The sequence below is a fragment of the Anopheles coustani genome, chromosome 3 (assembly GCF_943734705.1).
Source record: "Anopheles coustani chromosome 3, idAnoCousDA_361_x.2, whole genome shotgun sequence".
Classification (NCBI taxonomy): domain Eukaryota; kingdom Metazoa; phylum Arthropoda; class Insecta; order Diptera; family Culicidae; genus Anopheles; species Anopheles coustani.
In genome coordinates, this window is record NC_071288.1 from 78,100,550 (window position 1) to 78,118,971 (window position 18,422).

Here is an 18,422-nt window from a genome sequence, read left to right on the forward strand (position 1 = left end):
TCAAAGATAGATGAATGTAAAAAGGAACTGTCGTGCCGATGCTGTATGAAAGGAAAGATGACCAGAACGCCGTTTCCAAAGGATACAGAAGGAAAAACCCAGAATTCACATGAATTGATACACACCGATTTGAGTGGTCCATTTGAAAGCACACCTAGTGGAAATAAGTATTACATAGCGTTCATTGACGATTATACCAGAATGGCGTTTGTTTACCTATTACAAAACAAATCGGAAGCTGCGGTAAAAATGAGAGAATTCGTTTCGCTTTGTGCTACTCAATTTGGTAAAGTTCCAAAAGTAATACGATCCGATGGAGGAGGCGAATATATAGCGCACTGTTGGAGATTTGTTCTATATGTGGAGAAACCGGGTTGACTCTGTAAACATGAAACGAGTAAGATGTGACAAACAGATGTCAGTCTGTTTGACAGCTATGAATAAAGGCAAAGCCCTCTTCCTTTTTGCTAGCCAACTGAACAACACGTGTTCCTTGCTCTGCGTAAATATCATCTCAACAGGTTATGGGCCCAGGTCAGGAAACAGTCAAACATATCCAGTGAAAACAGCATATTGAAAAGGTAATACACAGTTGAAAGCATGGCACAGAACGAGAATAATATTGTAAGCACGAGTGATCCAGCTGCACGCGGAAACGGAGCACCCAGCATGACCAGCTTCCCGGGAATCGAACGCCTCACGGGCAGGGACAATTGGGCCACATGGAAATTTGCCACTCAAACATTTTTGGAGTTGGAGGATCTGTGGTGTGTGGTAAAACCGGAGCCGGCTGCGAACGGTACGAACCAAACGGTGGATACAGCGAAAGATCGTCGCGCGCGAGCAAAAATTATTCTGCTTCTTGATCCAGTAAACTATGTTCATGTGAAGGACGCCGCAACGGCGAAAGACGTATGGCAAAAATTGGAAGCAGCGTTTGAAGATCACGGGCTAACTCGACGTGTTGGATTGCTTCATAAGTTGATCAAATCAGACCTAACAGCGTGTTCATCAATGGACGAATATGTTAATCGTATAATATCGACGGCGCATCAACTGAACGGTATTGGTTTTAAGATCTCAGACGAATGGGTCGGAACATTATTGTTGGCTGGACTCCCAGACGAATATAGACCGATGATAATGGGTCTAGAAAACTCAGGATTACCTATAACCGGTGATGCGATTAAAACTAAACTGTTGCAAGAAGAACACATTTTCGTCGGCGGATGCAGCGCTGGCAATAGGCAACAACTATAGAAAGGGTGGCTGGAACGGAAACAACATGTATAATGCCGCAAATGAAAACAACAACAAAGACAATCCACGCAAAGGTCCTAAGTGCAGAAAATGTCACAAATTTGGTCACATAGCTCGAGAATGTTTCACAAATCAGGTAAATGATCAAACTTTATGTACCGCATTATCAACCATTTCCTTTAACAACAAACATGATTGGTTTATTGATTCCGGCGCCAGCATCCACATGACTTGTAACGAAGATTTCCTAGAAAATCGAAAGCCTCATACCGGACAGGTGATAGCAGCTGACGGCGTAAAGATAGACATCTTTGGTATAGGAACAGCAAAAATAAAACCAATCTGCGGACAAACAGAACTATTAGTGCATAATGTACATTTCATCCCTGGTTTAACAATAAATTTGCTGTCCGTGAACCAAATGGTCAAGAATGGGTGTACAGTGACATTTACGGCAAGTGGTTGTAATATCTTTGACAAGACTGGGAAAATAAAGGCAACCGGAAGACGTGACGGTGATCTTTTCAAACTTGAACAGCGTCCGGAGTACACGGAAGTTGTTTATGCTTGTTCGTCAAAGGTTAGTTTCGATATTTGGCACCAGCGTTTGGGACACTTGAATACAAACAGTATGAAGAATCTTGCCAACGGGCTTGCAACAGGTATTGACATCGACGGGTCTCAAACAAATAATTGCAAAGTATGTGCAATGGGCAAACAATGTCGTTTTCCATTCCCAAAACAAGGATCACGAGCATCCGGAATATTAGAAATAGTCCACACTGACATTTGCGGACCGATGGAGGTAATGTCTAACGGCGGGCATCGTTACTTCTCGGTACTTGTTGATGATTTCTCACGTAAGATATGGGTTTACTATCTAAAAACGAAATCGCAAGCGGAGGTTATAAGAAATTTCAAAGAATTTCATGTTTTGGTGGAACGACAATCGGAACGTAAGCTGAAAGTGCTGCGGAGTGATAATGGAAAGGAATTTACGAATAATGAATTTCAGCAATATTTAAAACAGACTGGTATTTTTCATCAAACCACAAACCCTTACACTCCTGAACAAAACGGCATGGCTGAGCGCACAAACCGATCTATTGTTGAACGAGCGAGATGCTTGCTATACGGTGCAGAGCTGGAAAAAAAGTTCTGGGCAGAAGCTGTAAACTCGGCTGTTTACCTACTAAACCGTTCGCCCGCGCAAGCTACTGATAAAACACCAGAAGAAATTTGGAGCACAAAAAAACCCGACTTGTCACACCTACGGATTTTCGGAAGTACAGCTATGGTCCAAATCCCAAAGCAACAGAGAAGAAAATTCGACGCAAAATCGAGAGAATGCGTTTTTGTGGGATACGATGAACACACCAAGGGTTACAGAATGTATGACCCGCAGTTAAGAAAAGTAGTCATCAGTCGGGAGGTCATATTTATTAATGAAGGTACTCCTAGTAAGATGAGAGATGAAGGGCAACAAGTGATACACTTAAACATCAATGATGCAATGCCGCAACCAATATGTGAAACAAATATCGGCGATGATGTTGTAGATTCGGACAACGATTTATTTTATGACTCAGAAACGCACGAGATAGCCAATACAACAGAACCACCATCGAATCCGTCACCTCAAATAGTTATAAGACGAAGCGAAAGAGAACGTAGAGTTCCTCATCGATACGACGATTACGAAATATCACTGCCAAGACCTAATGAACACAATAGCAACTTATACGAAGGTTCGCATACATGTGCAGCTACGGCGTTAGTAGTGTGTGGCGATCCTATCTGTCATGAAGAAGCCTTGTCTCATGAATATTCTGAAGAGTGGAAAAAGGCTATGGCAGAAGAGTACAGCGCATTGATAAACAATGAAACATGGTCCTTAGTCAAATTGCCGAAAGGAAGAAAACCAATCAAATGCAAATGGGTTTATAAAAGAAAATCGGATGCTAATGGTAAGATCAAATACAAAGCACGACTGGTTGTCAAAGGATACTCGCAGCGAAAGGGGGTCGATTACGACGAAACTTACGCACCAGTAGTTCGTCACAATTCTCTTGCTCTCGCTACCAAGCACGACATGTTTGTTGATCACATGGATGCAACAACAGCTTTCTTACAAGGTGAACTAGAGGAAGAAATTTACATGGAGCAACCACCTTGTTTTGAAAACAAAGAAAAAGAGCTTGTTTGTCGCCTCAACAAGGCTCTCTATGGCCTTAAACAATCAAGTCGCGTATGGAACATCAAGCTAGACGCCACATTGAAACAATTTGGACTGGTTTCGTCAAAATATGATCCATGCTTATATTATCGAATTGCTGATGGAAAAATGGTGTTTGTTGCAATTTATGTAGACGACGTAATCGTTGCTTCTGACAATGAAGCGCTCAAAAACGAAATTAAAATGAAGCTAGGTAAAGCATTCTGCATGAAGGATTTGGGACCGGTCAACAGCTTTCTTGGAATTCGTATAACGCGTGGAAACGATTACATTGAGTTAGATCAGCAGGCATATATTGAATTGACGCTGGAAAAATTCAATATGAAAGAAGCAAAAGCAGTTTCAACACCGTCAAATTCAAGCATACACTTAACTAAAGATATGTCTCCACAAACACCAGCTGAAATAGAAAAGATGAAACATGTGCCGTACCAAGAAGCAGTTGGTAGCTTGATGTACCTAGCTCATTGTACTCGCCCTGACATCATGTATGCAGTAAATCAACTAAGTCGTTACAATAACAATCCCGGAGTGAAGCACTGGGAAGGCGTTAAGCACTTGTTTCGATATCTTCGAGGAACAGCTGGAATGAAACTCAAGTACCAGAAGCAAGACAACTCTAAGCTTATAGGTTACTCTGATGCGAACTGGGCAGCTGACTTAGATGACAGAAAATCAACGAGCGGATACATATTTATGTTGCAAGGAGGTGCAGTTTCCTGGTGTTGCAAGAGACAACATACCGTAGCATTGTCAACCTGTGAAGCTGAATACATGGCTTTAGCTATTACCGTTCAGGAAGCTTCATGGTGGAATGGGCTTTTGGCAGAATTAGGCGAAAATCAAGCAATTGAAATACGCTGCGATAACCAGAGCGCAATTTGTATAGCAAAGAATGGAGGGTACACACCGCGTACGAAACACATTGACATACGTCATCATTACATCAGAGATGCACTTGATCAAAACATCGTAAAGTTGAGCTATGTCAGCACTAATGAACAAACTGCAGACGGCCTGACTAAATCTCTGGATCGTTGTAAGCTGGAGCGTAATAGATCTTCGATGGGCATTAACACTTCAGCTTAAGGAGGTGTATTGGAGATTTGTTCTATATGTGGAGAAACCGGGTTGACTCTGTAAACATGAAACGAGTAAGATGTGACAAACAGATGTCAGTCTGTTTGACAGCTATGAATAAAGGCAAAGCCCTCTTCCTTTTTGCTAGCCAACTGAACAACACGTGTTCCTTGCTCTGCGTAAATATCATCTCAACAATAACCTTGACCAGAAAAGAACCAAAGTTGGCAGCACTGTTTTTGGCTGTCAACGAGGCACGAACTGTATGAAATAAACTCGCTCTCTTGTTGCTGGACTTCCAAAGGAACAACACGCGTTTTCTTACTTCTTTCCTCTAGTATTTCGGAGTATGATCCAAGGGTGGAGTATTTCCACAGAAACCAAAGACTTACTTTCAACAGGTTATGGGCCCAGCCCCAGTGCTTCGGAGCGTGCGTTAAAGTTTTTTGGTCGAGGGCAAGGTTTTTCCAGGAAGTGTAATTGTGGTATTCCTGAAGAGAAACGCTGTGAAGAAAAAGTTACAATGGCGGACGGTTGGAAGGTAACTACCAAACATAGAGGTTCTGCATGCAGTCCTTGCTGGAACGCGAAGAATTGTGGGACACAATAGAAATACCGAAGCCAGCAGAAAATGATGAAGATTACCCAGATTGGAAAAAGAAAGACATCAAAGCGCGAGCGACGATTTCCCTTCTCGTTGAAGACAGTCAACTTCGCTTCATCAAGAAAAGCAAAACGGCTCGTGACATGTGGCGCAACCTGCAGGCTTACCAAGAAAAAGCCACCATTGGTAATCAAGTAATGTTGTTACAACAGATATGCTCGAAAAACCTATGTGAAGGCGGTAACGTGGAGAAGCACCTCGAAGAATTTGAGGGCTTGTTTAAGCGCCTCGACAACGCCGGGGTAGAGCTCAGCGAACTGCTGCGCATAATCATGATGCTGCGCAGTCTCCCACTGTCTTACAGCAGTTTCGTCACGGCATTAGATAATCGGCCGCAGGAGGATCTATCCTTAGATCTGGTCACTGGGACGAGTTCCAGAAACGTTCCGGTTCTAATGATCTCGCAGAAATGGAAATGGTAATGAAAGTGACAGAACGGAGCGAGCAAAGGAAGTGCTTCTTGTGCTAGAAACCTGGACACTTTAAGAAAAACTGCCGCAAATTTCTGGCGCAATCCGGCAGTGAAAAGTGTTTCAAACCGAAAGCAAAACAGGCTCAAATGGAAGGCGAACGCTCGTCGGAGGAGAAGCAGGCGGCGGTTATTGGTGCTGTGTGCTTCATAGCGGGTGACGTCATACCGGGCGCATGGACGATTGACAGTGGTTGCACCTGTCACATGACAAATGACCGACTACCATCCAGGGCAGTTGATAAAACGCCATACGAGTTGTGGATTGGTAACAAACCCGACCTTGCAAATCTTCGAATCTTTGGATGCGAAGCATATGTTCGAATCCCAGATACTAAACGCAAGAAACTTGATCCGCGATCGAAGAAGCTTGTGTTTGTAGGCTATTCTGGATGCCACAAAGGCTACCGTTTTCTAGATGTCCAAACCAACCGTATCACGATCAGTCGTGACGCAGAATTCCTAGAACACGGAGACCGTTGCGGGGAACAGACGGTAACAAAGAACCTAAAGAAACAGGAGGAGCGACATATTTTAAATGATCCTGTATTAGAGAGTGACGAAAATCTTCCGTTTGAATATGACAGCAAGAATGAAGGGACCCTGTCACAACAGCGAGCATCAGAACAAGAAGATGCAGAGAATACGTTCGAAGACAACGAACAGAGTGAACCAGACGAGCAACCAGTGTTAAACAGAGCGAACAGTGGCGTTTTGCCCGAACAAGCACCAGAGGCGTTTTGCCCGAACGTTTTGGAGATTATGTGATGAGACAAGCCACTATAGATGAAGAGCCAGACGATTACAGAGACGCAATCCATGTAACTGCTTGGAGAAACGCAATGGACGAGGAAATGGCGGCCCATGAGGTTAACAAAACGTGGGAGTTAGTGCCATTACCTCCCGGAAAGAAAGTAATCGGAGTGAAGTGGGTCTTCAAGCTAAAGCGGAGATAGTGAAGCACAAGGCTCGTATATTTGCAAAGGGATACACACAGTCGTTTGGAATCGACTTCAGCGAGGTCTACGCGCCGGTCACCCGACAGGCGACGTTACGTGTGCTGCTGGCAGTGGCAAGCAAGGAGAGTTTGCTGTTGAAGCAGTTTGATTTTAAGACGGCGTATCTCAATGGAACAGTTGACGAGGAGCTGTACATGTCTCAACCTTCCGGATATTCCAAAAGGAGGTAAAATGACATGGTCTGCAGACTGCGTAAGAGGCGCAAGGCGAGGAATAAGGCGTTACATGCAGTGCTGCTGGATCTATGCTTCAAGGCTTGTGAATCAGACCCGTGCCTTTATTTACGTCATGGGAGGATCGTTGTATATCTCTTAGTTTATGTCGATGATTTAATTATAGGCTGTCCCAACGAGGAAGCGATCAATGAAGTTATGGATCACAGAAAGAATGGAAACTGTTAGGATTTTCTTATTCGGATTGGGCCGGCGACCGACGTACTCGTCGTTCTACTACTGGCTTCATATTCTTCTATGGAGATGGTCCCGTCAGTTGGATCAGTAAGGGCCAAGATTCGGTTGCCCTTTCGTCCTTAGAGGCCGAATACAACGCGTTATCTTTGGCTTGTCAGGAAGCAATATGGTTGTGACGACTATTAGAGGAGCTAGGGATGCCAGAAAAAAAACCGACAGTTTTGTTTGAAGATACAACATGGGGTGTCTATGCCTCGCCACTGTTGGGATTGGCAATATCCTACACTCCAGTATCCAACACTGCAGTTGTATACAAGTAGCTGTCAGGGCTGTCAAAAGAGCGGAAGTGCGCACCGCGTGGTATTTTTCTTGTGCAAGCGAAAGTAACCGCATCGAACTAGCAATAAAGCGTTTTGTTATCTGTTGTACTGAAATTATTCCAAACGAGTTCTTATTAGGTTATGGGCCCAGGTATTCGCTGGTGTTTACAAAAAGGAAAATAAGAAATGGATAAAGACACAGTTCGAGATACGGAATACGTGCGTGTGCCATTGTTCGATGGATCGAATTATCCGCAATGGAAGTACCGTATGTCGGTGCTACTGGAAGAGCACGAGCTCTTGTCTTGCGTGGAGCAGGAAGCGGCGGAAGATCATCGGCTGGGTGTAAATCAGAAGGATAAGTCTGATACTGCGGCTAAAACGGATTTGGTCGAGCAGCGGTTAAAAAAGGAAAGGCGATACAAATCGCTGTTGATTTCTCGTGTTGGAGACAATATGTTGGAGTATATCCAAGGTCAACAGACACCGAGGGCTATATGGTTGGCCTTGGAGCGGGTGTTTCAACGAAAAAGCATCGCTAGTCGCCTTCATCTGCAAAAGAAGATTCAGACACTTCGACACGACGGTGGAAAATTACAGGATCATTTCCTAACCTTCGAGCGACTCATCCGGGACTACAAGTCGACCGGAGCAAAGCTGGAGGAAATAGACACCGTGTGTTATTTGCTGTTGACGTTTGGGTCAGCGTACGCCACCGTCATCACAGCTCTGGAAACGATGCCGGAAGAAAAGCTGACGCTGGAGTTCTGCAAGTGCAGATTGCTTGACGAAGAAATCAAGCGTAAGGGCGAAGGCAGTAGCGTATCGCGTGGTTCCAGAGTGGAAACGGCTGCATTTAGCGGATCGAGCAGACCGTTTCGTGGAGTGCGGCATCAGCAGAAGAAAAAGAAAAATACCATCTGGAAGTGCTTTGGATGCCACAAAGAAGGGCACAAGATTGCTGATTGTCCGGAAGAAAGGAAGAAGAAGGAAATCAGCACATCGACAACGGGTGCACATGTTGGAAAAACCTTCAGGGATATTTGTTTCCTTAATGGTGAGTACGATGAACTAACCAAAACTAGCTGGATCATTGATTCCGGTTCGTCTGAACATCTAACTAACGACCGGGAGCTGTTTAAGACACTTGTACCGTTGAAGGAACCGATGCGTATCGCAGTGGCCAAGGAAGGGCAGTTCATCGTCGCCAAGCAATGTGGTGATATCCGTGTGCTGAGTATGATGCCAGAAACAACGAGTTACATTCGGCTGCAACAAGTTTTGTACATTCCAGAGGCACAAGCGAATTTGCTATCTGTTCGAAAAATGGAGATGAATGGAATGACAGTTTTATTTGCAGATGGTGTTGTAACTATTAAACGTGATTCGGAAGTTATAGCAGTCGGAGCGCGTCGGGAAAACTCTATATTATAGATTTTCAACGAAACGAAGAGTCGAGATCAGCACTATACTCGAGTGGCCGAGTGCCAAAGGATCTTGAAATATGGCATCGTAGATACGGACACCTGAGTGCAAAGAATTTGCAAATACTTATCGGGAACAATATGGTTGAAGGACTAAACGCGAAGGTAACTCCATCAGGAAGAGACATTGTATGTGAAAATTGCCTCATCGGGAAGCAAACGCGTAAACCCTTTACTGTGCGTGAGGGTCGACAATCGACGCGAGTGCTCGAGTTAATACACTCGGACGTGTATGGTCCGGTGACGCCAGAAGGACTGGACGGAGAAAAATACTTCGTTACTTTCATCGATGATTTTAGCCGATTTTACGAGTAACGAGTTTAAGAGCTTTTGCAATCGAAAGAGGATCCAGGTTGAATGGACAGTTCCCTACAGTCCTGAGCAGAACGGCGTGAGCGAGCGAATGAATCGGACTCTCGTTGAAAACGTTCGGTCGATGTTGGAGGACAGCGGCATCAACAAGATGTTTTGGGGAGTTGCCATTCAGACAGCAGCGTTTTTAACAAATCGTAGTCCTGCCAGTGCACTTGATCAGCGTAAGACGACATATGAGATTTGGGAAGGAAGGAAACCGAACGTTCGAGGCTTGAGAGTGTTTGGTTCAACGGTATATGTACATATCCCAAAAGAAAAGAGGAAGAAGCTAGATGCAAAATCCTGGAAAGGAATTTTTGTGGGGTACGGTCATAATGGCTATCGAGTATGGGACCCCAAGCGAAGGGATATCTTCGTAGTTCGAGACGTCGTGTTCTTAGAGAGCGAAGACATAACAGTTTCGGAAGAGAGTCCGAAGTCTAGCAGCCGTTCAGAAAAGTGTTCTGATGTGTTCCCAATTCTCAGAATTCGGTACGAATCTCATGGGGAAGTCAACGCAGGAAAAGACAATGATATTGTTTTTGAAGAACAAGGTGGCGTTTTGGAAGCATCAGGTGGTGAACAAGAGACTAATGACGACAAGGATAAGACTTTCGACAGTTGTGTGGACATATCTGATCCAGAGAGGGATGCAGAAGCAGTCGAAGATGCAACGGTGCAAGTTCGTAAGTCAAGTCGCAACCGCAAACATCCTAGTTGGCAAGAGGAGTATGACATGGGTTATACTGGATATGCTATGAATGCAACGGCGTTTGTGGATAATTTGCCAAGCTCAATTGCGGAAATGAGAAAGCGATCTGATCTGAGCATGTGGGAAAATGCTATTCTAGAGGAGATGGATTCCCTGGTACGGAATAAGACGTGGACTCTCGTAACGCTTCCTGAAGGACGTGAACCAGTAACATGCAAGTGGCTTTTAAAGATAAAGCAAAACGAAGGCAATGGAGAGAGACGATACAAGGCAAGACTGGTGGCTCGTGGATTTAGTCAGAAAGCTGGTTTTGATTATGGCGAAACATATTCTCCAGTTGCGCGTCTTGACACTGTGCGAGCAGTTTTGGCTGTCGCAAACTACCAACGAATGATTGTACATCAAATGGACGTCAAGACGGCATTTCTCAACGGGCAGTTGGAAGAGAAGATTTTCATGACACCACCAGAAGGATTTGAGAAAAGTAAGAATCTCGTCTGTCGCCTTAATCGTTCTTTGTATGGTCTAAAGCAGGCATCGAGAGCATGGAACACAAGATTCCATACTTTTGTAGAGCGTCTACAATTCACCAGAAGCTTAAGCGACCCGTGCCTTTATGTGAAGGGTTCCGGAAGCGAACAAATCATCATAGTGATGTATGTTGATGACTTAATCATAGCCGGTCGTCAACTGAAGGCGATAGAAGTGGTGAAGACATGTCTGAGTAAAGAATTTGAAATGAAGGACATCGGAGAGGTGCAAATGTTTCTCGGTATGAGAATCGACCGTGATATGAATGGAAGAATCCTTCGGATCAGCCAGAGGGGATTCCTTGAAAACCTTCTTCATCGTTTCAACATGGTAGAATGCAAACCAACATCAACGCCGATGGAGTATCGTCTACACCTAAACAGAGGAGAGGAAGTTGATCGCACTGAGAAACCATACCGAGAATTGATTGGTTGTCTCACATACGTGACACTAGCGTCCAGACCGGACTTGAGTGCTGCTGTAAACTACTTAAGTCAGTTTCAAAGCTGCCCAACGGAACTGCACTGGACACATGCCAAGAGGGTACTGCGTTACTTGAAAGGAACACTGAACTTGAGTTTGGTGTGCTCAGCAAAGGATGAGGTAGCAGTAATCGAGGCTTTCGCCGATGCGGATTGGGCGAATGATCCAGTAGACAGGCGTTCGATTACTGGCTATATCTTTAGAGTATGCGGTGGAGCCGTCAGTTGGTTGACTAGGAAGCAGTCTACCGTCTCGCTGTCTTCAACAGAAGCGGAGCTCGTGGCCTTGAGCACCGCTGTATGTCACGGAATTTGGTTGGTTCGTCTCTTGAAAGAGTTATCGATGGAACCAGAGGGTCCCGTGATATATTTTGAGGACAACCAATCTACGATCAAAGTCGTCGAGGAGGAGCGAGACACTGCACGCTTGAAGCACGTCGATGTTCGACATCGATTCATCCGTGAAGAGATTCAGCGGGGGCGTATAGCTGTTAAATACGTTTCAACGAGTGAACAGGTCGCAGATGTGCTGACCAAGGGCTTGCCAGTAGGTTCATTCCAGAAGCATCGAACTGCATTGGGATTGGTACGTTCCGGAGATTGAGCGGGGGTGTTGGGATTGGCAATATCCTACACTCCAGTATCCAACACTACAGTTGTATACAAGTAGCTGTCAGGGCTGTCATGTCAAAAGATCGGAAGTGCGCACCGCGTGGTATTCTTCTTGTGCAAGCGAAAGTAACCGCATCGAATTAGCAATAAAGCGTTTTGTTATCTGTTGTACTGAAATTATTCCAAACGAGTTCTTATTAGATGGTCCCGTCAGTTGGATCAGTAAGGGCCAAGATTCGGTTGCCCTTTCGTCCTCAGAGGCCGAATACAACGCGTTATCTTTGGCTTGTCAGGAAGCAATATAGTTGCGACGACTATTAGAGGAGCTAAGGATACGAGTATCAGATAGTGTATTGTGGATACCTAATAGATAAACAGGGTACACACAAACTTCATACCAAAATTAAGGCAATACAAGAGATTCCGACCTTAAAGGACACAGAGCAAGTACGATCTTTCCTTGGATTGGTAAATTATTATGACCGATTTTTTCCAAATTCAAGTACTGAGATATACCCTTTGAACAATCTTTTAAAGCATGAAATTCCATTTGTCTGAGACAAGTATTGCAATAACTCATTCAGGCATGATAAAGAAGAAATGCAAACAGAATGAATATTGGTTCACTATAATCCAACCATACCTCTGGTTTTAGCAACAGATGCATCACCTTACGGAGAAGGTGCGGTACTTAGTCATAAATTTTCTGATGGGAGTGAGAGACCATTACAATACGCATCTCAAACCTTAAACAAAACACAACAACGATACTCGCAAATAGACAAAGAAGCGTATGTAATAATTTTTGGAATTCTTAAGTTTTATCAATACCTATGTGGCACAAAATTTACGTTACAAACAGACAATAAACCAATAGCCCAAATATTTTCCGAAAATAAGGGATTACCAACGATGTCGGCAATGAGAATGCAAGTTACCGTCGCACACGCGCTACCGGCACACGGCAACACGCGGATACGCGGATTAAGGGCAGCAGCAGCGTTGGGCCATCGACCGATAGTGGCCGACGCAGCAACACGCGCCGATCGGACGATTGGCGCACCGTGGGATACGCTGACGCAGCACGGTGCGGTGCGCAGCACGACGACCATCGGAACGACAGTTAACATCAGTTCTGTTCCAGCTGGCGATCAGTAAAGGTTAAATAAAATTTATATTTTTCAAAAACCCAGTCCGCTGGACAGACTCGTAACTTGCAGCATTGTGCAGCGTTTTTGCAAGGATTTGACTATAAGCAAATAAAAGCAAGGAGCAAATCGGAGAATCACGCAAACGCAGATGCGTTTTCTAGACGGCCGTTATCGTCAATAGACGCAGAAACCAACATAGAAGAGTCAGATGTAGTAGACATTCATACAATCCAGACATTGCCCCTTACAGTGGTCGAATTAGGGAAAGCTACAGTCTTAGATCCTAATGTCCAAGAGTTGCTAAATGCTTTGAGAACAGGCAAGAGTATCCTACCAAAACATTGATTCGGCATCGATCGAAAGGAATTCAACATACAAAGCGATTGTATTATGCGATCTAGTTGGGTATACGTCCCACCTATCTTAAGAAAAAAGCGCTGCTGACAATCAATGTGTTGCGGTAACAACGATATTACCACCTCTATCAGAGGTGTTTACACTCTGCCCAAAATGCGCCAACTGTGGAGGTGAGCATGTGGCCAACGATGCGGGTTGCCCGCAACGGGTCATCTATGCTCAAATTCGGCAGAAGGCCTTATCAGCTTCTAAAGCTAAATCAACCAAGCGTTCTTCGGATCGACCAGCATCTCCACCACCACCCCCAGTGACAGCTGCAACGTTTCCGTCGTTGCCAGTAATAGCTGGAAAAACCTCCAACGCCTCCGTGAGTCGGGTCCAGTCGTCGCGCCCACCCCACCACCAGGTCTCCAGTATGCTACCATGCTAAAATCTCCTTCATCCTGTGATCCTAAATACCCCAATCCAGGTCAGCCTGAAGCCCCGCTATACGACTTCGGTCACGGAGCCCGTCATTGTCACATGAGGCAAAAATGTGCCTCCTGTTCTCAGGAGCACACCATGGCTGACTGCCCAAACCAGTCCAGCCCAAAATGCGCTAACTGTGGAGGTGAGCATGTGGCCAACGATGCGGGTTGCCCGCAACGGGTCATCTATGCTCAAATTCGGCAAAAGGCCTTATCAGCTGCTAAATCAAACAAGGTCTCCAGTATGCTACCATGCTAAAATCTCCTCCATCCTGTGGATAAATCGGAAAAGATGTTTTTGCCTCTCTTTGACGGCAACAATTACTCCGCCTGGAAGTTCCGGATGATGATCCTGCTGGAGGAACACGAGCTTGTTGAATGTGTTCGCAACAACGCCAGCGAGATGGATGAGCTCAAGGAAGAGGCAGGAGACACGGCCGAAGTCAAGAGGAGGTAGGAGCTCCAGCTCGTTCCAACGAGAGAAGCGGGCAAAGATGGACAGAAAATGCAAGTCGCTACTGGTGTCGCGGATTCATGACTCTCAGCTAGAATACATCCAAGATAAACAGTCGCTGAAGGATGTGTGGGATGCGTTGCAAAAGGTTTTCGAACGTAAGAGCATTGCGAGTAGAATGCACCTAAGGCGGTAAATGCCCTGCGGTTCGATGGTGGAAGCCTTCAGCAACATTTCTTGGTGTTTGACAGGCTTGTGCGTGAATGTCGAGCGACCGGTGTGAAATTGGATAAGCGTGACATCGTATGCCACCTACTGTTGACGCTAGATTCGTCGTATTCAGCATTAGTAACGGCGCTTGAAACGATGCCGGAGAAGCAGCTTTCTTTAGAATTTGTTAAGTGTCGACTTCTTGACGAAGAGACGAAGCGCAAGGGTATGGATGCAAATGTTTCGCAGAACGATCAGGCAGCTTTTGTCGGATCACAGAAAACGATCAGATGTTATGGCTGCAAAAAGGACGGACACAAAGTTTCGGAGTGCCCTGACCGAAAGGAAAAGAAGACGCCATTTGGTGGTAAGAAACCAAATGCTCATTTTGCTGGTGATGGCGACCGTGGCTCAGAACACCTTGTTAACGGTAGGACGCTCTTTGACAATTTAAAACGGCAGCAAAACCCAGTGGAAATAGCGATCGCTAAGGATGGTGAGTCGATTGTGGCTGAGCATAGCGGCATGGTAAAAGTGCTTTCGAACAAGAATAGCAAACATACTGTGTGCACAGTAGAGAATGTGCTTTTTGTACCTGAGCTTAGATGTAACCTGTTTTCTGTGTTACGAGTAGATAGCGCTGGTATGCGTGTGATATATGAAAACGGAAAGGTACACATTTACCTGGGTGCAAACATTGTTGCTACTGGATCGCGTAGAGGAAAGCTGTACCAGCTGGATTTTTGGAGGCCAAACCATATTAAAAACGAGGCACTGTTGGTACAAGGTCGCTGTTGCTGCACCAACGATGTGTTCGAGGATAAAACACAGCAAAACGGCCAATTTGAACTCAAACGGCTCAGAACCATAAAACTTAAGAAACCCTGCACCAAAAGGAAGACGAAAAGGTCGATAGGCAAAGTCCCACCTTAAATTGTAACATTTCGGTATCCAGTACGATCGTTTGTACAAATAAAGAACTTTCCGAGAAGGACACGACGTACCGGAATCGAGATGCCCAAATCAACATACATCGAGCGCATGGGTCGATCGCGCATTTGTTTAGGACAAACCGAACGCGTGGCATAGGGAACAGCGATTACGCAATGTACCAACGGAATAAATATGTAGATCGGCGCTGTAAACTAGAGATGAGTCCAAAGAGCGGGAACTATACGGATCGATCCCATCCTAGGCGTGAGCGAAGGATCCCGATTCACCAAGCAGAGATCCGGCGGATCCGACGGATCGTCCGTCCAAGCCAAAATGCCGCCAAGTGAGACAGTTTTCTTTCATTCTCACCTCACAAACTCGTTCGTTGTCGTTCGTTGTATCAATGCCCCACGGCAGTCCAATGAGCCACCGCAGTTTTACTCACAAACCAACTTACTCACTAAACTGCGAAGGGAGACGGATGAACAATTCCGTTCTCTTAATCACGAACTCATTCAATACAAAACCTTTTTTTTTTGCCTCTTTCTCACTGAACTAGAAAGGGAGATCGCTCGATTCGTCCACGATCCGTCCACGATCCGTCCACGATCCGTCCACGATCCGTCCACGATCCGTCGGATCGCCCATACACTCAAACACCTGGAGAATTCCCCAGACTTATAAGTCTCTGCCTGTCTCACTGACTTTGGAAGGGGGACCTGTTGGCGATCCGTCCACGATCCGTACGGATCCGCCATGTATTCAAAAGCATGGGGGAACCTGGACGATTCGTTCCCGATCCGTCCACGATCGCCCATACATTCAAAAGTCTGGGGGACCCATGCCTGGAGAACCTTTTGTCTCTTTGCTTACCATTCTAGCCAACCTTGGGGAACCGGTGAGGTATTCCTTTTTTTCTTCTATCCTGGTTTGTTATTTCAATTTTATTTACGTCTCCCGCGCTTTAAACGACCTTGCTTTTAAAGCTCACCTATATCTTTAATGTTTCAGCCCAAGTTCATTCATTGACCAATTCGCACGTTATTTTACGGTTATTTCGGTCAATCGTTTTGCGTGTGGTCGCTTTAACCACTGTTCGTACATTTTACTGGCCACCAGCGAAGGGGACAAAGCTACCGGAAAGTGATATGAATGAGCGGAAATAGTCCATCAAAATTTGGAAATGGTTTTAAACTATTTTTGTCATTCGTTTTTAGACCGAATACTATCGGTTTTTATTTATTTAAGAACATTTTGGCTTCACTGCCTACTTCATTAATACAACAAATTTTTAATTTGATCTTAATTATACTGTACAAAAAGAATTTCCGACATTTTTTTCGGTAATAATCTGGACCGCTTGTCCGTATAAATTTGGCCTCCTTTTGAGAACACCCGCTCACATGGCACTGACGTAGCTGGCACACAAAATACTTTTTTTACTATTGTATATAATGACGGGAATTTTGTTTCATTCTTATGCCACCATGTTAAGGGATCTTCAGACAATTCTATATATTCTGATTTGAGGTAATCTTCTAATTCCTGTCTTGCTGTTTCTTCTGGCCTAGAATTTTCTTTTTCTTTTCTTATGCTTGTAGCAAAATCCTTAAAAAGGCTGTGAGTATAACACTCTTCATAAGTGGAGGTTGGTTTAGTAGGTTTTGACTTATTTTGTAACGATATTAGAATAGCGAGGATCGAATCGTAAGTTTCCTGAAATCTTTCTGGTTCGTTTTCAAAACTATGGGTTTTCATTCTTGGGTCCAAAAACATAGCTTGATTAACCATACTACTCTCAACAAATGGCTTACACCTTTCTGACAGTTCTTTAATTAATGAAGCAATCAGTATTTTTATCGAATCTTCCAGTGATTCATCCTGCAAAAATTGCTCTGTTTTTTTTAAAAGTATGTTAACTAAAAGGCCCATTTGTGAAAGAGAAACTGTCTTCTCTACTGATACTACTTTTGTCGCATGATCGAAATTAGTAAGCACTTTTATAGCTTGCTCGATTACGATCCAATCTTTTGTAGATAAATTATTTTTGACTTTCATACTATCTATGCATGATAAAATTGGAATTTTGTTCTTATGAAATCGCTCCATCATATCAAATGTGGAATTCCACCTCGTTACCACATCCTGTTTTAATTTTAACTTAGCAAAATTTAGACTTTCTTGGGCCTGAACAAGCTTTGTAGCTGCCGTACTACTCTTTTTGAAGAACATTACAATTTGTTTTATATCATCTACTGTGGTTTTGATAGATTTTTGAACCGACTTTTGCACAATTAGGTTCAGTGTGTGCGCAAAACAAGGCAAATGATTAAGATTCATCTCGCTTACTGCCGCTTTCATATTTGCTGCGTTGTCTGTTACAACAGCAGCTACTTTGTTACCTAGTTCATATTTGTCTAAAACAGCTTTCAACCATTCTGATATATTGTGCCCACTATGTTGCTCAGCAAACTCTGAACATTCCAACAAATAAGAACACAATTTAAATTGTTCATCAACAAAGTGAACCGTTACCGCAAAAAAGCTCGTATTGTTGGAATTCGTCCAACCATCTGATGTTATAGCAACATCAGTAGCTTTAGATACACTTTCTTTGACCTTAGTCATCTTTTCCAAGTATGAACTGGTTAGCAATGCTTGTGAAAGTGTCTTACGGCTAGGAATATCATAATTAGGGTTTAACATATTTACAAATTTTTTAAATTTTTCGCTATCTACTAAATTAAATGGTAAAAATTCATGACAAACTAATTCTAGTAATGCTAAATCTAGTTGCCTTTTCTGATTTGCAGTAAAAGGCTTATTAGTAAAAAAATAATTACAAATGTTGGCTGAAGCCGGACCGGAATTATTCGTGATTCCTGTTTCTCGCGAGGATTCATCCGTGGACAGAGTAGGAATGGGTATATCTGGATTCTTTCTACCCAATGGAACTGTAGGATGTACTCTACTCAAATGTCTCTTGATGTTGGACGTCGATCCTTGTTGATAAGAAATTACTTTGAAGCAGTAGCGGCATTTGGCACCTTTCTCCAATTTCTCGAAATGCTGCCATACATCACTTGCAGAAGCCATTATAGTATCCTGAGTTGGAACAATAATTACCACTTCTGTCAATTTGTTATCTTAATTTATCTAATTATCTAATTAACTTAATTTTCGGATTAGTTTTTAACTTACCTTCTTTTGGTGCAAT

The 18,422-nt window shown here is 44.0% G+C and overlaps 1 protein-coding gene across 2 annotated transcripts in view; it reads right to left on the minus strand.

Annotated features, from left to right (window-relative positions):
- Positions 1-1,461: 1,461 nt before the first annotated feature.
- Positions 1,462-18,422, minus strand: part of LOC131261062 (uncharacterized) — a 47,751-nt gene continuing 30,790 nt past the window's right edge. For both annotated transcript variants that reach the window (XM_058262960.1, XM_058262962.1), the window contains exon 2: positions 1,462-1,602. In XM_058262960.1, the coding sequence (XP_058118943.1) occupies positions 1,508-1,602 (95 nt within the window). In that variant the 3' untranslated portion in view covers positions 1,462-1,507. The remainder of the gene's footprint in view (positions 1,603-18,422) is intronic.